This window comes from Leptopilina heterotoma, unplaced genomic scaffold, assembly GCF_015476425.1.
Source record: "Leptopilina heterotoma isolate Lh14 unplaced genomic scaffold, ASM1547642v1 Lhet_177, whole genome shotgun sequence".
NCBI classification, from domain to species: Eukaryota; Metazoa; Arthropoda; class Insecta; order Hymenoptera; family Figitidae; genus Leptopilina; species Leptopilina heterotoma.
Genome location: NW_025110893.1, coordinates 587,442 through 605,484, shown reverse-complemented (window position 1 = coordinate 605,484; position 18,043 = coordinate 587,442). Strand labels below are relative to the sequence as shown.

The 18,043-nt window shown below is 24.8% G+C and overlaps 3 protein-coding genes across 3 annotated transcripts; 2 read left to right on the top strand and 1 right to left on the bottom strand.

Moving 5' to 3' along the window:
• Positions 1-473: 473 nt before the first annotated feature.
• LOC122499804 (threonine aspartase 1) lies at positions 474-5,063 on the top strand. The gene is made up of 10 exons (XM_043608324.1): positions 474-666; positions 1,137-1,251; positions 1,898-1,965; positions 2,691-2,962; positions 3,207-3,286; positions 3,466-3,533; positions 3,786-3,902; positions 3,984-4,164; positions 4,431-4,582; positions 4,801-5,063. Exons 2-10 carry the CDS (start codon positions 1,212-1,214, stop codon positions 4,903-4,905), a joined length of 1,083 nt encoding a protein of 360 aa, XP_043464259.1. The 5' UTR covers positions 474-666; positions 1,137-1,211; the 3' UTR covers positions 4,906-5,063.
• A 352-nt stretch (positions 5,064-5,415) lies between these two features.
• Positions 5,416-6,668, bottom strand: LOC122499840 (RNA-binding motif protein, X-linked 2-like). Its single transcript, XM_043608366.1, has 4 exons — positions 6,482-6,668; positions 6,113-6,265; positions 5,737-5,866; positions 5,416-5,606 (listed from the first exon to the last, which is right to left on the bottom strand). The coding sequence occupies exons 1-4, from the start codon at positions 6,493-6,495 to the stop codon at positions 5,508-5,510; spliced, it is 396 nt and encodes a 131-aa protein (XP_043464301.1). The 5' UTR covers positions 6,496-6,668; the 3' UTR covers positions 5,416-5,507.
• Positions 6,669-7,212: 544 nt separating this feature from the next.
• Positions 7,213-17,913, top strand: LOC122499839 (N-alpha-acetyltransferase 25, NatB auxiliary subunit). Its single transcript, XM_043608363.1, has 10 exons — positions 7,213-7,400; positions 7,555-7,779; positions 9,236-9,489; positions 9,961-10,184; positions 10,441-10,747; positions 10,839-11,143; positions 13,310-13,568; positions 13,653-13,898; positions 13,987-14,592; positions 17,227-17,913. Exons 1-10 carry the CDS (start codon positions 7,340-7,342, stop codon positions 17,446-17,448), a joined length of 2,709 nt encoding a protein of 902 aa, XP_043464298.1. The 5' UTR covers positions 7,213-7,339; the 3' UTR covers positions 17,449-17,913.
• Positions 17,914-18,043: the final 130 nt, after the last annotated feature.

Below are 18,043 nucleotides of genomic sequence, written 5' to 3'. Positions count from 1 at the left end.
AACAGAACGTAATTGTAACGTAACAATGCAAAATATATTGTTTCGTTACGTTTACGTCCCGTTAAAAAGTGCTATTGTGGACTCAACCTTAACCCTAAACATTCTTCAACAAATTATTTTTTTCTGTTATAGACGCAGCCTTAATAATTAATATTTTGTTATTATTATTACATATCTTATCAACAATTTATTTTTTCACTCGCAAAATCAATAAGTAACGACAATAACACAACATTTTGGTATTTTTTAAGCATATTTTGCAAACACATAGGCCGCAGTCCCATGGCAGCGTTTTGCGTTGCGTTGTAATGAGAGAGAATGCAGCAAACGTATATTTGCGTCTTTTTCTCTCCCATTACGACGCAACGCAAAACGCTGTCATGGGACTCCACCCATAAGGTTGCTATCGCAACATTAAGCTGAAAATAGGCCTTGGCCTTTATCTGAACTTGTGTTATTGTGCTTAGGCCTTAAAACTTACCCGGCCTGATAAACTCGTGGTGTTTTGTAGTTGCATGTTTTTCTTGTCTACTTGTAAACAAAACAAAAGTCTCTAATGTTAATTTAGGCTTTTATGCAGAAAATAAATAATTTTGAATGCACAAAATAACTTTTTTTGTCGATGGATAAAATTGAATAGCTGGCAAAAGCAGACAAAAACAATAAGTATATATGAATTTTAAAATTCCTTATTTTAAAATTGTTTTTTATAACAATTCGACACTAAATTTAACCTTCTTAGTGTAAATTTTTAAAATAAAAAAATATTTTATATCATTTTAAAAAAATTTTTTAATTTTTACCAAAAGACTAAATTATTATTATTATTATTAGTAATTTTGAAAGCAAAATTTTCTAGTTTTATGATGGCGAAATAATTTTTTTTAAAAAGGCATACTACAGGTTGAATGAAAAAAAATATATATTAAATTTTTATTCTTGAATGACTCAAAGTACGAATCAAAGTTGAATTCAATTTACAACAAATAAAAGTTGATATTGTGTATTTTATTTTAATAAAGTTTAGCATTAAGCTGACGTCAAAGTTGATTTAATTTTATGTGCTCCGAGTGTTAAGTAGTCCCAATAATCGGGAATTTCTTCTTTTTAATGATATTAATTTTCTTTCATTTCAGAAGACTATACGGATCTTATTTTGAAATCTACTTTATTTTCAATCATTTCTAAATGTATTGTTTAAAGAAGAGAAAATGAATAAAGTTAATAATGGATTTATTGCTGTACATGTGGGTATGTAGAACGTATATTTACAAAAAAATTAACTTTGTGAATTAAGGAATTTTTTGATCAAGGATTTCAACAGTATTTATTGGAAAAAATTTATTTATTTCATATTTACATACAAGAAAATATTCTTAAATATAATTTTGATAATGATCAACCCCTTGTAAACCACCCCTTACCTATAAAACCAACCTCAAATTTTGTTTCAAAGAGTTAAAAATTTTTTCAAAGATTCTGCTAACTCCAAAAAGATGTATAAACATTTTTTTGTTGCTTTAAAATTTATAACAAAAGTTAAAAAAAGCTAAATTACAAAACTACCCCTAAACGTTTACATTTATCTTAATGTATATAAAAAATTTATTACATCTGGATTCTTAAAAACTGTATACACGCTTAATAATTTTAGAAATTCTTCACTCAGGGCTTAAAAAATAATCTTAAAGTTAAATTCTTATTCATTTATTTAATTTAATAATAATTGATAAGACTTATAAGGAAACATTTAATTTAAAAAAAAATTAAATAATTTTGTATTAAATTGTATTAAATTAAATACAATAATTAGATAAATTTTAATAATTGACCTTAATGTAAAAGATATTATTTATTAGTAAACTATCATTAGTTTAAGAATGTTATTATTTTTTAGGTGCAGGACAGCATTCAGATAGACTTAAAGATAAATATATTAATTTGTGCAAAGAAGCTTGTAGAAAGGTATGTATTTGCTGTTTATAAATTTCAATTAAACATATACATAATAATACATAACTGTAAGAATGTGATGTAATGATTACTATGTGAAATGTAACAATTTTTTTGACTGGTAGTGCAAAAATAATTTAATGTTATTAATTATTCTTATTAACAATTTAATAAGAATAGCCACTGTTTCAATATTCCACAAATTACCGCAGTTAAAGATAACCATCGAGTTTGAGATGGATGAAGAAGTTTGTGTCTTTTTAAATCTAAAAGCACTTGAAATTCTTTTAAAACACTCTTTGAGTAGATTCATACTCATGTCCACACTGTGGGCATCCTTAGTTGACTAAATAGAGAATTTGTAAAAGCTTATTTGCATTTGAAATTAAACCATAAGAATACTTATATATTATTGTCTTCTTTATATCCCTTTCTGTAACCCAGCTTATATGAAACACGATTGAATCGACAGCTTGAAAAATAAGCTGGTAAAGGGGGATTTACTACCAAAATTTTAATTAAGTTCCATATTATTTTAGTAATATAATTCTTAAATTGTTTATAACAAAGGATTTGCTAGCGCGTAGTAAATCGAGTATTTCTCAAATTTTTTTATCATAATAAGAAAAGTTGTCTCTACTTTCAAAAGGTCCGTCTAGATATTACGTATCGCTAATTTTTGAAAATTTTGTCTCCCCCCCCTTATATTCAAAAAGTTATAATTCTTTTTTTAATAGGGAATAGAAAAATTACATGAAGGTGGTGGGCCCTTGGAAGCAGTAGTTGATGCGACTGTTATTTTAGAAAACTCTGAATTGACTAATGCTGGTTATGGATCAAATTTAACTTTTGATGGAAAAGTTGAATGCGATGCTAGTGTCATGGACGGATCTAATCTACACTTTGGAGCTGTTGGAGCTGTTAGTGGAATCAAGAATCCAATTGTTGTTGCAAAACAGCTTTGTGAACGTCAACGTCTTAATATTTCACATGGGAGAATTCCACCTAGGTAAAACTAAATTTAATTGTAGACCGCTTACTATTGATCATGAATATTACTAAATAATTTTCAGTGTACATGATTATGAATCTTAAGTCAGTTTCCAAAATTAAAAAAGTCAGATCTGATGAATTTAAAAAAATATTCCTGCACAAAAAATATCAGTATTTATTGCGGATGATAAAAATTCATTCGGGAATCAAAATGGTACCCGACCATGCAAAAAATTATATTACATTTTTCCATGTTTCAGCTTTTTAGTTGGGTCTGGAGCTAAAACGTGGGCTGATGAATTAGGAATCGAAACAATACCACCAAACGACTTAATATCAGGTAAAACTTAATTGTTAAATAAATTGTCTGTTCAAAATATACTTATGGAGGAATACAAGAATTTTTGTTTTAATCAAAACCAATTATCTAATTAATTTGTTTAATTATATTATCTGTAAATTTGAAATTTATGGATATTATTTTGGTAAATGTACCCATCATGGCTTATTTTGTTTTAGTAAAAGCTGAGAAAGTTTACAAGCATTACAAAAGAAAAGTGGAAAATCATAGTTCCGAAATAGAAAGGGTAAATTTAAAGTTTTTATAAATAAAATTTAATTAGAATTACTTTCATTACAAATTTACAACACATGGCTGCAAAGATCGGTTTTTAGAAAAGTCGATGATAAAAGTTTGAAGAAAATTTATTGATTTTTTAGAAAGTATAGCAACCGGAGAATATCCTTAAAAGTCAAGAAACATTAACTTCATGTACCAGTATAATTTATATATTAATGCATTTAAATATATTACTTTGTATGATTCTTATAAATTTTAGATTACCAAGAAAAGATTGGATACTGTAGGTGCTGTTTGTGTAGACGAATCGGGTAATATCGCATCAGCTTGTTCAAGTGGAGGAATAATTCTAAAACATTCCGGAAGAGTAGGTCAGGTAAATTGCTTAATATAACCTTGACAAAAGCTAGCCAAAGAATATTTCTATCAGCATCTAACAGATTTTGATTTAAACCAGGCTGGGGTATGGGGTTGTGGTGCGTGGGCTGAGAAAGGCAAAAATTCTGTTGGAGTTAGTACATCTGGTTGTGGAGAACATCTAATAAAAACAACATTAGCCCGCACTATTGCAGATGCAATTTCAAATACTGAGTGCCCTATAACAAGTTTTCATGCATCTATGAAAAATGATTTTCTAGGTAAGTTAATATCTTGATAAAATAATTTCCAACAAAATTTGATGTGACTCTTTTATTTAGAATTGACAAAAAATTTTATTGTTGAAAAAGTACTATAGCCCAGGTTTACAATTTTGGATCAAGTTTTGAACCCAAAAAGACAACAACTTTTTTTACCGTATTTTTTAAGCTAAATACAAATCCGTTGCTAGATTTTCCATAGTATTATAATTCATAATTATTTATAATTGACTTTAATTCCATTTATATTATTTAAATAATTCTAGATTCTAAATTCTTATCAGCCTTGGAACAAAAAATGGGTGGTGCAATTGCTATAAGATACATGTCGGAAGAAAAAATAGGAGATTTACTTTGGAGTCACTCTACTAATACTATGATTATAGGCTACATGAACTCAACAGAGAAAACAGCAGTAGTAAGTCTCATCGTTACCAAACCCGACTCTTCAATGACCGGCTCTACAAATTCCAATTTTGCATAATATGACAATTAGAAAAATTCGACTCTTTAAAGACCGAATTTACATTACCAAAAAGAGATTCGAGAAAAATATTTAACACAAATTAACTTCCTAAAAAATTAATCTAATCTACTATTTTCTAATGAAATTTAATGAAATTTTTTTAATTCTAGAGTCATATGTCAACATTGCCAGAAGCAGTTGTTGGTGAAAAAGCAGTAGTTGAAGGAATATGTTTTAGACTGTCTCCTGGTCAAGAAATTTCAAAATCCTCCTAGAGAAATCATCAACTGAAAGATCTCCCTGATCGGTTTTATATTACTTTCGAATTACTCGTGTAAATATTGAAAAACGTCGGTAAACTTTTATCCGATATTTTTACGATGAGAACAAATATAATGAAACAATTAATTAATAAAATCAAATTTCAGACTGATCGAGTATGTCTTTATTTGATTACCTAACCCTTTATTAACCCTCTGCCTACGCAAGTGACCGTTATCTGAAAATTTAATTTAAATTAAAAAATTAAATTTATTTAATTTAAATTTATTCTGTAAATATAAAAGTGAATTCTATTTTACGTAAGACTTATACAGTTTCAATTCAACTCTAATTGAAATAAAATTGTTGTCAACACATATGGTTTAAATGTTTCAAAGTAAACAATGTTATAAAGTTAACGCATTTTGCATTTGAAATAAAATAGTAAAAATAATAATCAGGTTATAATACCTGATTAAAATAAATAAACAGGTTATAATAATTATAAACAGTTTAAAAAAATATAGGTAGAAAAATAACTTTTATTTAAAATTATATGTACATTCTTGTGTTAAAAGATGTTTTTAAAAATTCATTTCATATTGGGTATGTTTAATCATCTGTCAGACCTTCTGTGTTCGGTAGACTTTTTTTCTGGTACTTTTGGCACCTTATAGTTCGCAACATGATCCACTCGAATTGTTCTTCCTAAAATCTAAATTAGATTTTATTATTTATTATATCCGTTTAGAGTATGAAATTTAGAAAAAGTATTAAAATTCATCTATTAATCAGAAATTAACGCAATTAAATTAAATCAGAAAGAAGTAGAATATCATACTCACTTTAATACTATTTAAATTATCAACGGCTAATATTGTACTTCTTTGGTCTTCATAACAAAGAAACCCATAACCCTTTTGTTTTCCAGTTATTTTATCCCGTACAAGGTTAATATTAACAATTTTTCCATACCTTTAAAAAATAAAATTAATAATTTTTAATGTAATTGGTAATTTATAATGTCCTTTAATTCATAGGAATATTTTGAAGACTTTACAATATTATATACTTAGAATTGAATTGAGACTATATTTTTTCAAGTTCTGAATTCAGTAGAACTTAGTCATAAAGATAAAACAATGAGACCTATTGCACATTATAAAAATTGAAATAAGTAGCATTTTATAATAAATTATAAGTAAATACAAAAATACTTACTGAGAAAATACAGCGACTATATCCCCTTCAGTTAAATTATATGGGAGCCCACCTACAAAAACCCAGGCACTGTCTTTGTACTGCTCATGCCAAGAAGTTTTCAAATTTCCATCTAGTTCTTGTTGTCCAAGTTTCGCAATATTTTTAACATTTCTAAAACATATTTTTCAAATAAGGTTGTAAAACCTTAAAAAACTTGAAATAATTTTTAAAAAAATGCAATTAAACTTTTTCTAAAAAATTAATTCTACAGAATTAATATTAATAATCGAAATAGACTGAAAGATTGCCAGAAATAAAATTTAAGAGACTGATCTATTGAATTACTATTCCTATTGTGACTTTTTCAAAAGCAAAATTTTTACTTACGTTAAAGGATTCATTGTTTTCTATCACTTCTCTTATTCGTTGATTTCACTTAATAGTTTCTTGTTGCTTCTTCTAAAATGATTTTAGGCATAAGGCGATCATACACCTCAGAAATTTACGATTTACTAAAAGCAAGTGAGCGTTTTTTGACGTCTGTCGTTAGTAAACAAACATCCCTAACCTACAAAGTAATATTTAATCATAAGGGAGCGTTTACACCTTCTGTAAAGATTGTCCAGAAAGGAAAATTTGCATTGGAGTAAGAGAGTCAGATACACAATCTGTCTCTCTTACTCCCTTATACACCTGAATCGACTCTGACATATCGAAAACGAGATTTGTGAAGGTGCATTCATACTGTTACGTACTGGGTTCAACTTAACGTTACGATTTCCGTAATAGTCGAATATCGAATAGTTGTAGAGATATCGATTGTTTCCTCGATTTTAGACAAGAAAAAAATTAGAAGGCTTTCCAATTTTCGTTTGAATTAAAAAACTCAATTCAAATTATAAACAAACACTATTATTTAATTATTTATTAATTTTTATGAGTAAATTATAATCGCGTAGGTCGTTCGCAAACGAGATGTATGAGATAGAAAAGGACAAAAATGTCTCTCTCTCTTTTTCTAACTCATGCTTTGCATTCACGAACAACGTTCACGAAGCAATTGTGCGTTGACCTTTAGCCTTTTTGCTCATATGTGAGTTGTGACTGTACCCTTATTACTACTAGTGTGCCTATCCTGGCTATTTTAAACGCTTTCTATTATTACACTATATATATTATTACATTTTCATATATAAAATATAATACATACTATATATATATATAATATAAAAGTAGCTTTTTATAATGGCGTCGAAAACTCAAATGAATAATGCGGCAAATGAAAGGCGTTTGAGACTAATTTATGGTAAATAAAATTACTTTCTAAACATAAAAGAGAATTTCAAGTTGGTAAAGTTTATTTGGAATTTCTGAATTGATGCTTATTTTCTGATCAATGTATGCCGGCGAAGAGGTTATGTAATAGTGTCTGTATCATTTTATGAGTTTTCATCTTCTAGACTGGCTGGACTTTGGAAATAATAAAAAAGCTCTTCAAGAGGCAGATAAAGTTCTGAAAAAACAACCCGGCCATCAATGTGCTAGAGTTCTTAAAGCATTGGCTCTTCTTAGGCTCGGCAAGGAAAATGAGTGTCAGGTTATTATGGACAAAGTGAGGATGGAAATTCCTTGCGATGATTCTACGTTACAAGCGATGAGTATTTGTTATAGAGAAATACATCAACGTAAGTTTACGTATCATTAGTATTTTTATCATTGTTCATTTTTTTTTAATAATATATTTTTTATTTTCTATTTTCTTTCTTTTGATGAAAGTACACAGTCGTCTACTAAAACCATAACTATTTTACTACTTCTTTATGATTTGCTACTATTTGCTTACTTCTTTTTAGATTTGGAACACTAAATTCTATTTTTTCTTTGTTTGAGAATGTGCACTCCTTTATAAAATATTTATTTTATTTATATATATTATGTATAAAAAATTTATTTTATAATTAGATTTAAAGTCTGACTGAATTTAAAAATTAATTCAATTTTAAAAGAGTTGCATTTACAATTTTCATAAATAAGTGAACTTTACACGGTTTCAAGTAGAAAATTTCAATTTTGAATGAATTTAATTAGAAATTTTAATGAACTTAGATTTTTGAAAAATTTTAATAATTCAAAATCATCTAAAATTAAATTATTTAAATTTGTCAATATATATTTAAATAATTATTAAAAAATAATGGATTTAAAGAAGAATTTTAGTTAAAAACACGAAAAAAAATTGAATTTTGAAGAAGTTTTTTCTTTATTGCAGAAATTCAATTATTTTCAAAATTAATAAAATTCTTACCACAAAATTCAATTATGTTCAAAATTTGTATAAAAATCTCGACAAAATCATAATTATCATCTTTAGAAATAAAAAAAATTCTTCAAAATTCAATTACTTTCAATAATTTTCCTCATTTCAATGATCTTTAATATATAATATTTTAATAAAATTACCCACAAGAAAAAGAATTTTTTTTTTTTATTATTTTTTTTTTATAATTTTTTTCTCAATAATTCAATTATTTTTAGAAATAATATAACTCATCGCAGAATTTAAATTATTTTTAATATAATTTTAATCAAATTCCTTGAAAAATGTAACTTCTATCATAAAACATTTTATTAAACTTTGTAAGAAGAATTCAATTATTTAAAAATTTGTTAATAAAATTCTTTATAAGAATTAAATTTTAACAAACATTTAATTATTTAATAAATAATTTACTTTTGTATTTAAATAATTGAATTCTCGTAGAATTTTCTAATAAAATTTGATTTGAAAGTGAATTTTAGTTTAAATTTTAGATAATAATAGAATATGAAAATAATTTTTAAGAAGTTACAGTAAAGATTTAATATTTTTTAAAACTATATTACTTATGTGTTATTTGTTTATAATATAATTATCAAATGAAAGAAAATTTTAAAAAGGTTACTTGTAAATTATTTTTTTAATTTTTTACCTTTTATAATATGAGATAAAATATATTTTATAATATGAGACTTCGTGGCTTGCAATCGTCGAGGTTAAGCAGACTTGAGTACAGAGTTAGTTGATAACTGGTTGTCAATTTCCGCTATTCATATATTTGAAAATTGAAAACCTTAAAAGTATTTAAAAATTTTTGATTTCAGCTGATAAAATTAGTGAGGTATATGAAGCAGCGGCAAAAGCGGATCCAAACAATGAAGAGCTTCTGACACATTTATTTATGTCATACGTACGACTAGGAGACTTTAAAAAACAGCAACGTACTGCTCTATCCTTATATAAACTGGTTCCTAAAAATCCATACTACTTTTGGGCTGTAATGAGTATTGTTATGCAAGCACTGCAAGCTGATGAAAATATTGCTAAAAGAGTCACGTTACCACTTGCTGAAAGAATGGTTAGTTCTATTAGATATTCACTACCAAATTTATATTGACATCGATACTCATTTTTTTATATGTTCCTAATTATATTTCAAACCCTTTTTATTCTATAAAAAAGGAATTATTAATAATAAGTTATTTCTCTATTTTTCAGAATTTCTCTTAATTTCGTTGACAAATTCCCGTATTGAAATGTAAAACTCTTAATATCTAAAATACATCCCAGTTGACTATTTAAAAAATAATTTTTATTTTTTATAAAGAAAAAATAAAAATATCGTTTTCCTGTAGAAAAATTAATGTTTCAAATGTTAAAAACTTTATTTTATAGCAACATATCGATTTTTCATACTTTGTTAAAAACAAATAAATATAAATAAACAAAAGTTAAAAAAATCGGCATCGAGGAATCAATAGAGAATTTAGTCCTAACGAAGATATTCTTGTAAATGAAATATATCTGCTAAATAAGATTTTTGCTAAAGGTATTAAAATTAGTCGAGGAAGACAAAATTGAAGCAGAACAAGAGGTCCAACTCTATTTAATGATATTGGAATTACAAGGAAAGGATGAAGAAGTCTTGAAGGTTTTATCTGGACCTTTGGCTTCTCGCATTTCGAATCTTCTGCCAAGGAAAGCGCTGCTGCTGCTCAAATTACAGCAATATCCCGAAGCCGTGAGTGCTTTCAAGGAACTAATTAGTCAAGAGTGAGTAATAGGGATAAAACCAAGGTAGAAATACTACATTTTTTCAAATATTATATTGGGTCAGAATTCAGTTTCATTTCACGAATTCTGACCCCATTTTGTGTCGATTCATAGTAAAATTACTTTGCGTTAGTTATCTTGGAAAATAAAATGCCTTTAAAGTTTTGACTTTGCTTTATTTCCGGATGTAAGAATTTAATAAAGTGAAATTTTGTTACATGTTTATAATTAAAGACTTCACCTTTTTTCATTTCAGTGCAGACAACTGGTCTTTTTATCAAGATTATTTGAAAACCGGTTTAAAATGCCAAACCGTAGTCGAATGTTTACAATTTTTAGATGAAACTGCGGGAAAAGTTGAAAAAAAGTTAAGAGCACCACATCTCGCACGCCTTGATTTGCTTAAAAGAGCTCGAGATTCTAAATTGGAATGTCTTTTAGATCCTGTTGAAGATATGGTTAAATACTTTAATCAGTTTGGCTCCAAAGGCTGCGTAGTTAGTGATTTTAAAATATACCTACATCTCTTATCAGCGTCTGAAAAAGATGTGCTATTACAAAAGGTGAGAGTCAAAAAATACAATTTTAATGAAAGTAAGTACTAAGTAAATTTTAATTAATTTAAGTACATTATATAAAAGAACATCATTTTAGATTGAAAAAAGTATTGTAATCAATAATGAAGGATATCCCGATTCTATTTACGAAATGCAAAAATACATTCACTTTGAACAATTGAAGCGACTTTGTGGAATGCATCATTCACCGAAACTTGATTTGAAAGGAAGAACAGAATTGGTTCAACGACTTTGTGATCTTTACAAAAAGGGATGTGAACTTTGTCCAGAGGAGGAAAGATTACCTACTGACTTTTGTCCAGCAGATGTGTATATATTATTAGCAACTCATTTGTTACATCAAATGTGGCATGAGACTGGAGAAGCAGTTTATCTTTATAAGTGAGTATAATCCAGAAATTTAATTATTTTCAATTTAAAAAAAATACTCGTCAACATTTTAATTATCTTAATAAATAGCAAAATTCTTCGACAAATTTTCAGGAATTTTAATAAAGTTCATTGCAAAATTCAATTATTTTCATAATGAATAATATTTACGATAAGAATTCAATTATTTTCAAACATTTTTCTTCATTAAATAATTTTTATATCTTTAATAAAATTTCCCAAAAGAATTCAATTCTTTGAAAACAATTTTGACAAAATTCTACACAAATATTCAATTATTTTCTACAATAATGAAAATTTCACAGGAATTCAATTATTAAAATTAGAATTTGCATAAATTTTTTCCATAAAAAATCGATTGTTTAAAACTTTTTTTAATAAAATTGTTCGCAATAATTCAATTATTTTCATAAATAATAAAACTCATTGCATAATTACAATTATTTTGAATCGAATTTTTCCGAAAATGTAATTATTGTTATAAATTTTATTACAATTCGCCGACAGAATTCAATTATTTAAAAAAATAATTGAATTCTTGTGAAGAATTTTATTAAAATTTTTGAAATTAATTGTATTCATTCGTGAAAAATAATTAAAGTTATGTTAATTGAATTTTTGCAAAAAATTTTACTATTTATAAAAATAATTGAATTCTTACGAAAAATGTTATTATTTATGAAAATAATTGAATTCTTGTGAAGTATTTTATTAAAATTTTTGAAATTAATAAACAAGAATAATTAATGAGTAAATTTTTTTTAAAGTTTGAGTCTGAAATTATTAAAAAATTCATATTAGAAAATAAGAAATTTTGTAATTTGCATAATAATAAGTGAAATTCAATTATTTTTAAAGGTAATAACATTCTTCGCAAAAAATCAATTATGTTCAAAAAATTTTCAAAATTCTCGTCAAAATTTCAATTATCTTTATAAATAATAAAATTCTTCTCCGAAATTAATTTATTTTCAAAAATTTTATTACAATTCCTGGCAAAATTTCAATTATATTCAAAAATTGTTCTCAATTCAATGATTTTCAATATCTATTGTTTTCATAAAATTTTTCAAAAGAATTCAATTATTTGAAATATGTTGATAAAATTCTACGCAAACATTTAATTATTATCATAAAAAAATAATAAACATTTCACAGGAATTCAATTATTTTCTTAAATAATAAAACTCATTGCACAATTTCAATTATTTTTAATACAATTTTATTAAAATTCGTCCAAAGAATTCAATTATTTAAAAATTTATTGATAAAATTCTTTATGAGAATTCAATTTTAAGAAACATTCAATTATTCAATAAATAATTATTTAATTTTGTATTTAAATTATTAAATTTTCGTAGAATTTTCATTTAATAATTGATTTAAAAATGAATTTCAATTCAAATTTTAAAAATCATTGAATTTTGAAAAGTTTTCAAATTAAAATCTTTGAAAATTTGAATTTTTCAAATTTTTAATTAACAATTATGTGGAATTAATATCTTTGGATAGTTTTAATTGTGCATTTTCTAAAAATTATTTGAAGTTTTTATTTTCTAAAATATATTTAATTGAAAAATTTCCGAATAATTGAAATTTTGTAAAATTGAATATTGTAAACAGATGAATTTGAAAATTGTCAAAGAACTTTTTCGAAAGTTATTAAAAATAATTGATTTAAAGAAGAGTTTTATTTAATAGCACAAAAAAATTGAATTTTGGAGAAATTACAAATTATTTGCAGAAATTCAATTATTTTCAAAAGTAATAAAATTCTTCGCAAAAATTCAATTATGTTCAAAATTTTTTTAATTCTTTTTTGGGTTTCAATTATTTTTAGAAATAATGAAACTCGTCGCAAAATTTCAATTATTTTTAATACAATTTTAATTAATTTCTTGAAAAATGTAATTATTCTTAAAATTTATATTAAAATTTGTCGAAAGAATTGAATTATTTAAAAATTTGTTAATAAAATTCTTTTTGAGGATTGAATTTTAAGAAACATTCAATTTATTCAACAAATTATTCATTTTTATATTTAAATAATATTGAATTCTAGTAGAATTTTTTAATAAAAATTGATTTAGAAATGAATTTTAGTGAAAATTTTAGATAAATAATTTCTTTGACTGACAGTAATTTTTTTTGTTTTAGGGCAATAGAGCTCCTTGAACGATGTTTAAGTTCAAGTACTTCTAATTTTCATATAAAAATCGCCTTGACGCGAATGTACATAGAAGTTGGTTTCATTGGAGCTGCTGATTATGTTTTTGTTTTGCTAGATGCGAAGCAAATTCAATTGGATTCTTTAGGATTTTTACATGTTCCTTTACTAGCACCTATGGGTCTTTTGTCGCATGCATCGCATAATTTGGATCATACTGCGAAATTTTTCGTTGGCAACTCCAAAGATGTATGTTGTTGAAACAACTATAATTTTTTTTTAATATTAATTTAATGATTTATTCTTTTTTTATCATATTTATATTTGATTTAGAGTGCTGATCAATTAACCTTTGCCTACAAATATGGAAGTTTCTTGAAGATTCAAGAATTTGTTGATTTGAGAGAACGATTAGAAAAATCAGTTTATTTTGCTTTAACAACTGTTGATAAAATGCTGATTGAATTGACATGGAGCGAGAGTTCGTCAGCTTTTCTCAATTCTTTAGCAAATATGCACGTGCAACCTTATGAAGATACTATTAGTTGGGATCTGCTGAGAGATAATCGAGATTTAGAGGTAATTTAAAAATTTACAATCTCAACACAAAAGTAAATTGAGGAAACATGAAATAATTTATATTTTAAAATAACTTTTTCTTAAATAGGTTGTCATTGGATGGGAACCAATTCTGAATGAGGACTCTGATGTAAGAATGAGGAAAGAAACTCGAGATTGTATGCAATGCCTACTGAAAGCTCGAAGCCTTATATTACGAGTATTGGCCTCAGTTACGGAGCCAGACACAACTGTACTATTTATGAAATTATCGAAAGAAATAAAAACATTAGTTCAAGAAAATATACCAAACGTTCTTCGAAAATTTCAAACACAAGATGGGAAGGATGTAATTAACAGTGTTGTGATTCCAATAGACGCCGTGATGCGTTTGAGAGAAATCTACGAATCAGAACAGTTGATGGCAATTGTTCATCTTATAGAGTGTTTAGCCCAATATCCTTATCCAGATGCGAATTGTATTGAAATACTGAGAAATTCTTTGAGTATAAAAGTACCAACAATCCCGGAACAAGAGAGTCCAGTTTCGTTTAATCAATTTTTCTTAAGAGCATCTACTTGTGGCGAAACTCTTTCGATTTTAGGATCAATTTGTGCTGTTATCATGTCGCAGTCAAAACCGCGTCGCTCTCAAAGGAAAAATAAGAAAAAACCAACGAAGGAAAATGAAGAGCCTTTCTCAGAAATAAGCCAGGTAACATTAATTTCTATGGATCCACATCAAATCATACAGACACTCCGATATTTTCCCTTTATAATCATGATGAATTTTATTTCCCTTTATAATCATAGTCAGGGCTCGAACCAGTGAAAATATTTAAAAATTAATAATACGGACTTTACGGACCAAAAAATAAAAAATTAGGGATTACTGACAAAAATATAAGCAGTCCGAGTCAAGTAAAAGAACATTTTACTTAAAACTATAAATTCAATTTTTTCATAACTATAAAACTAAAAGATATCGATCACTCCGAGATTTTAATTATCTTTATAAAGAGCAAAATTCTTCATCGAAATTCAATTATTTTCAAATTTTCTTTAAAATTCTTGTCAAGAATTTAATTATCTTTATAAGGAGCAAAATTTCAATTTTCAAAAAATTATCTGAACTTAATGATTTTCAATTTTACTATTTTAACTATTTTAATAAAATTTTTCAAAAGAATTCAATTATTATTAACAATTTTTTAATAAAATTCTACGCAAACATTCAATTATTTTCATAAATAATAAAACTTTCACAGGAATTCAATTATTTATGAAAATAGAATTTTGCATAAATTTTTTCAAAAAATATCAATTTATAAAATCTTTAAATAATAAAAAAATTTTTTTTAAAAATCTTCACAATAATTGAATTATTTTCTTAAGTACAATTAAGATTCTTTTCAGGAATTTAATTATTTTCATAAGTAATAAAATTCTATTTAAGAATTCAATTATTTTCATAAAACTCATTGCAGAATTTCAATTATTTTTAATACAATTTTAATTGAATTGCTCAAAAAATCCAATTATTCATAGGGAGTTTCTTTAATAAATATTAATTGGAAATTTTCAAAGTACATGAATTTTATGAGGAATTTCTTTCAAGTTTTTTAAAATAATTGAATTGTTTCGAAGGATTTCTTAAAAGTTTAAAAAATAATTCAATTTTTGCAAAGAATTTAACTTTGTATTTACAAGTATAATTGAATTTTTTTGGAAGAATTTATTAAAATTTTAGAAAATAATTGAATCCTTTACAATTTTTTATAACAAATTAAAAAAAAATTAAATTCTTTCGTGAAATTTTTTTGCATATAATTGAGAATTTTTGCAAAGTATTTTACTATTTATGAATTATATTATTAAATTGTATCGAAAGATTTATTAAAATTTTAGAAAATAATTTATTTTTTTCGAAAAATATTATTAAAAATTAAAAAAATGAAATTCTTTCATGAAATGTTATTAAAATTGTATTAAAAATAATTGAATTTTTGCAAAGAAAGTTTTTAACTAAAATTCTTCTATTTAAATCTATTATTTTTAATAATTTTTGAAAAAGTTCTTTGAGAATTTACAAATTCATTTGTTTATAATTCAATTTTACCTAGTTTCAATTATTCGGAAATTTTTCAATTAAATATATATGAAAAAATAAAAAATTTAAATAATTTAAAAAATAATCTGCAATTAAACTTATTCAAAAGAGTTAATTCCACAGAATTGGTAGTTAAAAATTTGAAAAATCCAAATTTTCAAAGATTTTAATTTGAAACCTTTTCAAAATTCAATTATTTATTAAATGTGAACTGAAATTCAGTTTTAAATATATTTTTAATAGAAAATTCTACGAAAATTTAATAATTTAAATACAAAAGTAAATTATTTATTGAATAATTGAATGTTTCTTAAAATTGAATTCTCATAAAGAATTTTATCAATAAATTTTTAAATAATTGAATTCTTTGGACGAATTTTAATAAAATTTTTTAAGAATAATTACATTTTTCGAGGAATTCGATTAAAATTGTATTAAAAATAATTAAAGTTCTGCAATGAGTTTTATTATTTGTGAAAATAATTGATTTATAAAAAAATTGTATTATGTACGAAAATAATTGAATCTCTGTAAAAGTTTTATTATTTATGAAAATAATTGAATTATTACGAAGAAATTTATAAAAAGTTTATAAATAATTAAATTCCTGTGAAATTTTTATTATTTTATGAAAATGATTAAATTTTTGCGTAGAATTTTATTCAAATTTTTTTAAATAATTGAATTCTTTTGAAAAATTTGATTAGAATAGTGATATTGAAAATCATTGAATTGAGGAAATTGTTCGAAAATAATTGAAATCATTGAAATTTTGTCAAAAATTGTATTAAAATTTTTGAAAATAATTCAATATCGTTGAAGAATTTTACTATTTATAAAAATAATTGAAATTTGGACGAGAATTTAAAAAAAATTTTAAACATAGGTAATTGAATTTCTGCGAAGAATTTTATTACTTTTGAATACAATTGAATTTCTGCAATCAATTATTCCCCTTAAAATCTTTGGTTATTTTCAATGTAAAATCTTAGAAAATTTTTTCTTCAAAGTCCCTTAAAAGTTTAATGAATTTTAAAAAATTTGGAACTTTTTAATGTAAGGTTTGTAAGGTTGAAAAAATCACGAATAAATTTTTGAAATACTGTTCATTAAATTAATTCTTACTTTAACTTTGAACTGCCTGCTTGATTTGATGTGAATCCGTTATAATATGTTTTAAAAAATTTCGAATGAATAGAAAAATTCAATAAATCTGTAAATGAATATTTTATTTTTCAGAATTGGTTAAATATTGAAGAACTTTTATCTGAAAGATTACAAAGTTTAGAAACAGTACTTAATTTACTTAACAGAACATCAGTGGAAACAGGATCTAAAAGCAGTGATGAAGTCGCTCAAAATATTCAGAAGCAGATTTATACAAGCATTAATCAAACTTGTAAATCGTTAAAGTCACGAGTATTCTGCACAATGAAACATTTATCTGAATTAAAAAGCTGAAACCTTGAATGTAAAAAAGTATTTTTTGTCATTGAGTAGTGACTCCTGTTTTGTAAATATTAATAGTTTGTAATTATTATCATTTGTCTCGAAAATCTTGTCAAGTTACATAGTTATTTAATAGTGTGCGAAAACGTTTTTATACATTTTTTTCGATATTTAATTGATACATAAATTACTTGATTACATTTTCGAGAACATAGTCTTATTATTGCCTAAATTGTGACATATCGCTCAACTATTATTTAAAGAATATAAATTGACTATTGACTCATTTAAAGAAAGGCGTATCGATTTGATTCCGATATGCAGAACATCATCATTTCAATTGATAGTTACTGACATGTACTGTTAACAATATCTTTATATTTTCAATGACTATAAAAAATGAGCACATTTGTTATGTTGATCGAATCGAGTTGTATACTAAAATGTAGAAAAAAAATTAAATAGATTTTACAATAAGAATTGGTAAATAATCGAACACAAGCTATACATAAAATCTTTATGTATCATCATTTTTAAATTGAACTTTAAAACATTCGTAAGTGTTTTTTTTTTAAATATTAATAGTTGAAAATCAATATAAATTTTG

What these genes read in the sequence shown, in the direction of transcription:
- LOC122499804 (XM_043608324.1), top strand. Translation starts at nt 1,212, where the DNA reads ATGAATAAAGTTAATAATGGATTTATTGCTGTACATGTGG. An exon ending in CATGGGAGAATTCCACCTAG is followed by an intron (nt 2,963 to 3,206) that starts GTAAAACTAAAT and finishes TCCATGTTTCAG; the next exon opens with CTTTTTAGTTGGGTCTGGAG. An exon ending in CAACAGAGAAAACAGCAGTA is followed by an intron (nt 4,583 to 4,800) that starts GTAAGTCTCATC and finishes TTTTAATTCTAG; the next exon opens with AGTCATATGTCAACATTGCC.
- LOC122499840 (XM_043608366.1), bottom strand. An exon ending in ATAGTCGCTGTATTTTCTCA is followed by an intron (nt 5,867 to 6,112) that starts GTAAGTATTTTT and finishes TATTTTTTAAAG; the next exon opens with GTATGGAAAAATTGTTAATA. An exon ending in ATAATTTAAATAGTATTAAA is followed by an intron (nt 5,607 to 5,736) that starts GTGAGTATGATA and finishes AATCTAATTTAG; the next exon opens with ATTTTAGGAAGAACAATTCG.
- LOC122499839 (XM_043608363.1), top strand. Translation starts at nt 7,340, where the DNA reads ATGGCGTCGAAAACTCAAATGAATAATGCGGCAAATGAAAGGCGTTTG. An exon ending in GCGTTTGAGACTAATTTATG is followed by an intron (nt 7,401 to 7,554) that starts GTAAATAAAATT and finishes TTCATCTTCTAG; the next exon opens with ACTGGCTGGACTTTGGAAAT. An exon ending in AAGATGTGCTATTACAAAAG is followed by an intron (nt 10,748 to 10,838) that starts GTGAGAGTCAAA and finishes ACATCATTTTAG; the next exon opens with ATTGAAAAAAGTATTGTAAT.